Source organism: Saccostrea cucullata, unplaced genomic scaffold (genome assembly GCF_032062105.1).
Source record: "Saccostrea cucullata isolate Sc308-1 unplaced genomic scaffold, CSIRO_AGI_Scuc_v1 ctg12507, whole genome shotgun sequence".
NCBI classification, from domain to species: domain Eukaryota; kingdom Metazoa; phylum Mollusca; class Bivalvia; order Ostreida; family Ostreidae; genus Saccostrea; species Saccostrea cuccullata.
The window spans coordinates 3506-13279 of record NW_026922593.1 but is presented as its reverse complement, the minus strand read 5'-3'; the positions used below and the strand labels follow the sequence as shown (position 1 = coordinate 13279).

The following is a 9774-nucleotide window of genomic DNA, read 5'->3' as shown; positions in this document are numbered from 1 at the left end:
TTCGTTGTGGCCATTGCATAGCATAGATAACAATGATCATAAATGGTCTGTCGACAGTTCTATATAATTGGTGAAAAGAAACATTTTCTAACATAAATAAATATTTAAAGAAAATCTGCAGATGATTTTAATTTTGTTTCCATGTAATTTGCAAAAGAAAATATCAAATGTATGCTCTGTAGATGAGTTAAATATACAAAGATTGATTCTAAATTACCGTAATACTAAAAGTATAAGTTTAATATTCTTTATATGGCGTGTCCAAAATATTTTAGTTTTAATCATTGTCATGTATTTTTTAGTCACCCGAGATGCCATGGGAAATTATATCGTCCCCCCGGCGGGAAAACCCCTGACGTCACTTGGTGAGTATAATTCTGAAAAAAGTTACTAATATTTAAAATACAACCCACGCCATCATGAACATAGAAATGACAAGGATTTTTTTAAAGGCGGAGAGTGTCAAGCTCTATTTCAATTTCAACAGGTGAATAAATAATAAAAAAAATGTTTATAAACTGCTTGAGCTTGAAACTGCCTGTGAAGGGCCTTCGGTAGTAAAGGATATACATGTATAATGTTTGTACACATTTAATATTAATAAACAACAGGAGAATATGAACACCGATATGGAGAAAAAAATCCAAAAGCTTTAGGTTATGTTAGTATAAAAGGGAAACTGTATTGAAAATTGTGGGTGGTTCGGCAAGTTATTGGATCCGCCTATACGTATTATTACATTCCCGTTCTGAGCATTTTTGTTGTTGTTGTTTTTAATTCTTTTTGGGGAAAATCTTTTTTTTTTTGATTTGTACAAAGTGTATTTACTGTAATTATATTGGTCTAATCAAGCGATTTCGTGAGAAGAGCACTTGTAATTTGTAAACATGAAAGAGAATCATGTACAAATTTTGATAATCTTGCATATATTTATATAATCTGACCAGTTACCAGCATCTCAGCACATTTTATCACCTACATTTTATCATTAACACTATTTCATTTCTTGTATTTTCAAAATTAGGAATAAATATTTTTAATTTACAATATAATTCACAAAAGGGGTAAGATTTATTCATTTCTCTGAAACCGTCAGGCCAAACAGAATTACATTCGAACGTCGGAACTGCCATTTAATTGCTTGAATAATGCAATTTAATCGTCTGGCACTCCACATTTTATGTGCACTCTAAATGAATTGATAATGCTGCTGACACAATAATGTCTGAGACAATAGTAGCGGTTCCTGATTCATAAAATAATTAAAGGAGTCGATAGGCACTGCAATACACGGATCGATTTTACTGAATAGCACAAGCTGTATTGTGTATTGGTAATTTAAAATTGCTTGATTGAAAATTAAATGATCAACTGTCTAATTCAAAGACCATGTGCATCGAAACATAACACTCGTTTTCTTAACATCGCATTATCTACAAAACAATGTAATCGAATGGAATATTTTAAAAAACAAGTATCTTTGATAGGTATTTTAAGTTTAGAACATTTACATTTATACATGATAGACTGTGTTTTGGAAATGATATCCATTTTGCCAATGAAGGTATTTTTGAATGTTTTTCTTTCATATATGTATAAAAAAAATGTTAAAAAATGATTAACGAAGCTCTCAACAGTAAGAAAAAAGCTGAGTTTTTCTTGTTCATTTTCAACTTGGGGTCCTTGTCATATTTCTATAAATAGAAAGATAACCGAATTACAAAATGTTGCTGTTAACTATGAGAAAACATATGTAAGTTTTACTGTATGCGATGTTTTCACATATATTTGTCAAAAATAAATTTTTGAACACGTTTAATCAAATAGAGTCAGTAACTTAGATTTCATATTATATCAAAGAGAAGACCACTCTAGCTACATAATTCAGACAGTAATACCTGCACTATGGTGTTTGCCTCTAAATACACCCTCCTTTATATTGGACTTTCCAAGGAAGAAGTCAAAATAATTCTATAATTATCTCCGTACATGTATTCGTTAAATTGAGCATAAAATTTTCAGGTGATCATATGATCTATGAGCCTCACATATGTATTTTGAATACTTAATTCATTACCAGTCTGAAATAACAGAATTTAATTAATGATTGAAGTAAATTACTTAATTAGATTCAGATAAATATTTTGCCCATAATTTGGAACTTTTTAAATTTACTTTCTCAACGACATAAAATATTATTTTAGTACAAAGCGTTTTTTATGAATTTATCAAAATGTGCAAACTGATTTTAGTACTTGGTCGGGAAAAAAACCCATTGAAAATACAACCCGATTAATTTGTCAATGCCTATCTCTCTCTCTCTCCCCCCCCCCCCCCCCACACACACACACACACACTCACTCTCACATTTTTTTAAAAATAGACCTAGATGGCAAAGTTATGTTAAAACATAGTTTATTACGATAGTTTGAAATTTGTTCTTGTACTAAACAGTTTTACGTGTGAACATTTATTTTCTACATTCACATTGGGTTTGCGTCACCCATTATCATATTTATAGATATCACCTCTCGGCACACCTCGGCCGATTCATACTGGCAACGGAATCAGCAAAGTTTGTCGAATGAGATTATTTAGCACATGTATGCTGACGATGCAGTGTGGTTAGTTAAAATCATTTGTGTTTTAATTGGATTATATGGATTATATTTCATGAATTCGTTGTCACGACCTATGACATTCGGTAAGTACAAGATTTAGTATAGATTGCATAAAAATAAATAAATGCAAATGGTTAGGTTGAAGTTCAAAAAGGGTCAAAGATCATCGCATGCCACAGTCGACAAATTTCACATTGTCAAGTTATCTCCCGTTGCGGACATTCAGTATATACAGGCGCAGATCCACAATTTTTTTTTTCAGAACGGGGGGGGGTGTCACACCTCAGTCAAAAAAATCAGCCCAAGATTTCCTGAGAAGCAAATAAAAAATAATAATAAAAACAATGATAGTGGAGTCCCTGTTTTCTAAGGGGGAGGATGTCCAAAGTCATTTTTATTCTCTACAGTACATAGTCTTATTTAAATAACTGCTAATTCCAAGGGGGGGGGGGGTCTGATCTCCCTAGCCACTGACTCCCTGTACCTGAAATGACAATTGATCTTATGACTCCATAATAGTAGAAAATTTTTTCTTTTGACTATATATACATATTTTGTTTCCTATGTTTATGTATGTTTGTCTGTCCACAGAAACTTTAACCTTGCCCATAAGTTTTAAATGGATTGGGCTATACACATGGCTTCAATATTTCATAGTTAAATTTCTTTTAGCAAAACCTTTTAATGGGTACCACCAATTTTGACCTCTTGATCTCTTGACCTTGGAGTTTGACCCACTTTTACAAGAAAAATACCTTAAACTTGGCCTAAGTTTTGAACAGGTGGTGCTAGGACTTTCATGCTCTAACATGTGTAATCATTGTTAACTTTCAACAGGTATAATTATTTTTGACCTAGACCTTAGAGTTGAACCCAATTTAACTTTAACCATGGCAATAACTTTTGAACAGGTGAGGAAGTTCTAGGGATTTCTCTCTTTTTTCACATGTGTATTCCTTGTGACAAGACTTTCCCTTTGATACCAACAATTTTGACCCTTTGACCTTGACCTTGGAGTTTGACTTACATTTGAGAAACTTCAACCTTGCCAAAAGCTGCCATAACAGTTGCTGTCACAACAAACAAACAAATTACTAAAAAAAACACAGTATACATGTACGTATTTTATATTCAACAGATATACATCTGGTCATATCTCTAGTTCTCCCTTGAATGAGACATGGTGATATAAATTTTAAAAAATAATTATGATAAGAGTTGAAAAGATTGTGCATATTAAAATATACTAAGCTCTGCGGATGAATTAGATATACCAGTTTAGCTTTATTTTGCTACCCAAAGCACCTTGATTAACTATTTATAAGCATACTGTTTTCTGAAATGTACTGATTTCTGTTGTCCATCTGTTTGTCTGCAAACTTTTGACATTAACTTCTTAAGAACCACTGGGCCAATTTCAACCAATTTACATTTAAATATGCTGGGGACTTTTTCCAACATAAATCTTCTTCTCAAGAACAGCAAAGACATTTATTGTCCCCCATTTTTGCTAAAGGTAGGGTACATTAAATCTCATTTGTTTGTTAATCTGCCCATCTGTCACAATAAATTTAACCTTGGTCATCATGGTCATATATTTTGAATGAGAAGAGATGTTATATTAAACATGAGTATTAGTATTAAATGGGACAATACCATTCTAAATACACTATGATTTTTATCACCCATGACCTTGAGTTTGACCTAATTTCATAAACAAATTAATTGCTTTAAATTGATCATTTTGAAAGATAAATGAAAGGGCATTCATATTACCTGTGATATTAAGACCTTTCCAAATGTATCATGACTTTTTGACTCTGTGACCTTGACCTTGAAGTTTAACTTAGTTTTCATTAATGTTGTATTTCCTTTTCATTGAGAAGAGATTCGACTTTCACATTTCAAGTGAACATTACCCATAACAAGATGTTTCCCAACATGCTATGATTTTTTACCCCTTGACCTTGATGTTTTAACAAAATTTCAAAAGAGTGAACTCTCCCAAAAGAGGATAAGACCACTGTTTAAAACGAAAAAGGAGTTTAATAGGGAAGACTGGGCTTTTTCCATAAAAAACATCATTTTTCGACCCTCATTTGACCCCCCGGGCAAAATCAAAATTCCGAAACCTAACTGCACATCTACATGACCCCACCAACCATCTCCCAAAAGATGATTAGGCTGCTGAATAAAATGTAAGAGGTGTTCAGGGAAGATGGGGCTTTTAGCATAAAAAACGTCATTTTTCGACCCCCATTTGACCCCCTGGGGCAAAATCAAAATTCCGAAACCTTACTACACATCTGCATGACACCACCAACCATCTCCCAAAAGATGATTAGGCTCCTGAGTAAAATGTAAGAGGAGTTCAGGGAAGAAGGGTCTTTTTGCATTAAAAAAGTCATTTTTCAACACCCATTTGACCCCCCAGGGCAAAATCAAAATTCCAAAACCTTACTGCACATCTACATGACACCACCAACCATCTCCCAAAAGATGATTAGGCTCCTGAGTAAAATGTAAGAGGAGTTCAGGGAAGACGGGGCTTTTTGCATAAAAAACATCATTTTTCGACCCCCATTTGACCCCCCGGGGCAAAATCAAAATTCTAAAACCTTACTGCACATCTACATGACCCCACCAACCATCTTCCAAAAGATGATTAGGCTGCTGAATAAAATGTAAGAGGAGTTCAGGGAAGACGGAGCTTTTTGCTTAAAAAACGTCATTTTTCGACCCCCATTTGACCCCCTGGGGCAAAATCAAAATTCCGAATCCTTACTGCACATCTACATGACCCCACCAACCATCTCCCAAAAGCTGGTTAGGCTGCTGAGTAAAATGTAGAAGGAGTTCAGGGAAGACGGGGCTTTTTGCATAAAAAACGTCATTTTTCGACCCCCCTTTGACCCCCCGGGGCAAAATCAAAATTCCAAAACCTTACTGCACATCTACATTACCCCACCAACCATCTCCCAAAAGATGATTAAGCTACTGTGTAAAATGTAGGAGGAGTTCAGGGAAGAAAAGTGTGACAGACGGACGGACGGACGGACGGACATGAGTAACAACAATATACCCGAACTTTCTTTAGAAAGTGCGGGTATAAAAACGACAAAATAACCTGATAATCAATCGTTCTTGCACAGAGTCGTGTTTTCTTTTCATTTTCAGACGAGGTGAATGTCTGAGATCTTTAATATAATCACATATGACGATACAATGTCAGATGAACTAAATCATAAAGTAATGGATTTTACCAAATTAACAATCAAGTCCATTGTTGATAAGGAGAGATAGATTCCCATATTATGAATGTTGACCACTACCATCCTTTTCCATTCGGGGATAACAGAAGTCGACCCCAATACTTGAAGATACATTGTAATGATGGATATCGATATCCGCCAATACAATATCATCTGACCCAAGGTCAGATTTGGGTCACTTTCATTTGATTACCCTACAAAGATTAAAACCTTCGATCTTTGGATACGGAGATCCACTTAAGGTCCTTTTACATAAAATATATACTAAAACATTTTTATTATGAATCAAGCGCAAGACTTTAGTTAGCTAAACACAGTTTCGAATAAAGTCTAGGATTTTTCCCTCAGAGAAAAGCATGACGAACAGAGATTTCCCTTCTATTTATATATTATATGCAATCTACATGAAAATTTGGACTTTAATTTTTTGGTAAATAGTTGAGACTTGTCTTAAAATTGAGAAAGAATAAAAATTTACTTTCGTACACATTAGGTATTTGCAAAGAAAAGCTGGAAAAAAAGTACCCATTGGCAAAAACCTTAGGACTTGTTCTGCGTATTCACTTCCTCTGAAAATTATTTGTATTTTATTTAAGGTGATCCAACCCCTGGGCCCGCGGATTATCTACCTTTGATTAGTCATAAGGCATCACTTCCTCATTACTCTATTTCCGGAAAACATAAAACAAGTAAAGGTAAGTTTCAATTTAAAAAGTAAAACTATTCGGCTCAATTTTTGAATACATAACAAGATGTGTTTGTGAAACACTGCACCTAGCGGCAACAAAGTTCGAAAAAGCTACTTTTAGCATTTTGGTCATAGTCAAGGCCACAAAGTCATCGACCTTGGTGCCATTTGAAAGATCTTATATGTAATTAGTGAAGTATGCATACCAAATATGAAGTCTCCATCTCTTATGGTCAAAATTTATGGCAAAGGTTTAAAAAAAATTCTAGCATATATATGTAGGTCACAGTCAAGGTCACAAAGTCATTGACCTTGGTGCCATTTGAAAGAACTTAATTAGGAGAGTAAGCATACCAAATATGAAGTCTCTATTATCTCTTATGGATCAAAAGTTATGGCGAAGGTCTAAAAGGATATTTTTAGCATATAGGTCACAGTCAAGATCACAAGGTCATTGACCTTGGTGTCATTTGAAAGAGCTTAATAATTGGAGTAATTTTTGAATTAAATAATTGCGAATGATATTAAGATACATGTATAATTTATCATTGAGTGCAGTCTGTAATAAAACCAATTACAAAGCTGTGCATCTTCTCTTTAGAGTGTATCTCGATCTCGACTTAAATTATTTGCGTCACTTCCGTTACGCACTTACTATCTTTCTCATCCACAAACACACACACACACACGTTTTACTTTTGAATTTTGGTTCCGAGTAGGTTATAATTCAAATAAAATCGAATAAATAAATAAACGCATTTTAATATTTATGAGTAATTTTTTTCTTTGTCAGACAGTGTAAATCCCGGCCCCTCAGATTTCTCAACCAGTGGGGACTTGATTTGGAAAAATAAAACAGTAACTTTCAAAGGAAGAAGTAAATGTTCATTTGAAGAAGAAGGTGAGGTGCTATTGCGTAGCATAATTACTTACAATGGCAAAAATATTTTTGAGATCGAATTAGGGGCATCTAACCTATTGCCTACATAACACAAATATAAAAGACACACAGCTAATTTCATCCTTGACAAAGTTCTACATGCATCATAAAGTTTTCGTTTTTCAAATAATGTGACACGCGTACTTTTTATATTGTGTTTACTAGCTGAGAAGTACTGTACAGTTATCGGACCAGCGAAGTACAACTCTAGCTATCAGCAGTTTGGAAATAATTGTGGTCCAAAATTTAGTATTGCCCACAAGCAGCGTGCTGACGTCTATACCGGTCCCCCAAATAGCCAGGTACAACCTGTGGACTCACAAGGTAGGCTTTGGAATTTTGAAGAAACAGCTTTACATCACACAGCTCCCATTTACCTTATATTTGGTGATATATTGTTAAACGCCTTACATAATTTCATTTTATAGGTTTTTCAACACCTGGGCCGAATTACAGACCAAATTCCTCTTACTTCGGTCGAGGTCCAAAGAAATCATTTGGAGTTGCAAGGACGATAGTTTGGAAGTACTCACCGGGCAAGTTATTACAATGTCCTCAGAAATAATATATTCAAACGAACACAGCCAGACTTTCTTTACTAAGCTTACCTTTATGCCTACATTCCAGGTCCCAGTGATTACATTCTAAAACCAAAGTCACGTGGTCCTTCCTATTCCTTTGGTTGTAAGCTGCCGCCTCCTCCAAATGTTCAACAAAGTACGGTTGATATTTGATAATTATAATTAACTGATTAAACTAGAAAGTAATCAATCTACAAACAATTCGTCTGTATTGGCGTTTACAGTAAAAGCTTATTAATAACTTTTTAGGTCACCTGAGTAAACTCAGGTGACCTATTGCTATCTGTTTTCGTCCGTCGTCGTGCGTCGTCCGTCGTCCGTCGTGCGTCGTGCGTCGTGTGTTAACATTTGAACATTTTCAGCTTCTTCTCTGAAACCACTGAACCAATTTTAACCATATTTGGCACAAAGCATGTATGGGTGAAGGGGAACAAAAATTGTGAATTTCATGATCCCTGCCCCCCTTGGGCCTGAGGGGTGGGGCCAAAACCACTAAAATTAATGCAATCTTTAAAAATCTTCTTCTTTACTCCTGGACATCAAGCAGTAAATCTGTTTGCATGATTGTAATCAGCAATGAGTCCTCTACCAAAATTGTGAAATTCATGGCCCTGGGGTCAGGGGTTCTAGTGCTAGGGCGGGGCTAAATAAGTAGGTAGTGAAAATGCATTATTTCTTTGAAAATCTTCTTCTCTGCTCCTGGGTATTAAATAAACAAACTAAGTACATAGTTATGATGAGCAAGAGTGCCTCTACCAAAATTGTGAATTTTATGGCCCCGGGGTCAAGGGTTCTGGTTTTAGGGCGGGGCTCTATTGATTATATAGTGAAAATACATTATTTCTTTGAAAATCTTCTTCTCTGCTCCTGGGTATTAAATAAACTAACTAAGTACATAGTTATGATGAGCAAGATTGCCTCTACCAAAATTGTGAATTTTATGGCCCCGGGGTCAAGGGTTCTGGTGTTAGGGCGGGGCTCTAATGATTATATAGTGAAAATACACTATTTCTTTGAAAATCTTCTTCTCTGCTCCTGGGTATTAAATAAACTAACTAAGTACATAGTTATGATGAGCAAGATTGCCTCTACCAAAATTGTGAATTTTATGGCCCCAGGGTCAAGGGTACTTGTTTTAGGGTGGGGCTCTAATGATTACATAGTGAAATGCATGAATTCTTTGAACATCTTATCCTTTGCTCCTGGTTAATATTCTAATGATCTAATGACATATTTAAGGCCAGGATTTATTTTATTTTCAGTTTTATAAACCCTCCGCTCAAGGTTTAGAATTTTCAGAAAATATAAAACAATTTTTTCTTTCCGTTGTCAAATTTGAGTGCGGGATCGAGATTTCAAATTTACAAAGTCGCACTTCCGGTTTTAAGATGAAACGGCGGGTAAATAATGCTAGATCTATCTGAGAAGATAGCTTGGTTTAGTGTAAAATTCATCGACTCGAGTGCCATTCAAAACGTTTCACCCGTTCAAAGGACAAATAAAATGCTGACGACTTTGTTGCACAATGACATGCTGGTGAGATAATTATGTGTTAGTTTCAAAAGTATCTGTCTGTAAATTATTTTCCTCCCCCAGGTTTTAACAGGTCCAGCACAATGTCTTGATTAAGCTATATAGCTTTAAATAGCTATATAGCTTTATTAAGCTATTT

General features: G+C 34.9%; 1 protein-coding gene across 1 annotated transcript; it reads left to right on the top strand.

The window, feature by feature from the left end:
- Window positions 1-306: 306 nt before the first annotated feature.
- On the top strand, window positions 307-8086 carry LOC134262031 (uncharacterized). The gene is made up of 5 exons (XM_062744410.1): window positions 307-365; window positions 6490-6588; window positions 7375-7482; window positions 7687-7845; window positions 7950-8086. The coding sequence occupies exons 1-5, from the start codon at window positions 317-319 to the stop codon at window positions 8084-8086; spliced, it is 552 nt and encodes a 183-aa protein (XP_062600394.1). The 5' UTR covers window positions 307-316.
- Window positions 8087-9774: the final 1688 nt, after the last annotated feature.

Excerpts from the sequence above, each read along its gene's own strand:
- LOC134262031 (XM_062744410.1), top strand. The coding sequence starts at position 317 with ATGGGAAATTATATCGTCCCCCCGGCGGGAAAACCCCTGACGTCACTT. Across the intron at positions 6,589-7,374 it reads AAAACATAAAACAAGTAAAG|ACAGTGTAAATCCCGGCCCC; the intron begins GTAAGTTTCAAT and ends TTTCTTTGTCAG. Across the intron at positions 7,483-7,686 it reads ATGTTCATTTGAAGAAGAAG|CTGAGAAGTACTGTACAGTT; the intron begins GTGAGGTGCTAT and ends TGTGTTTACTAG.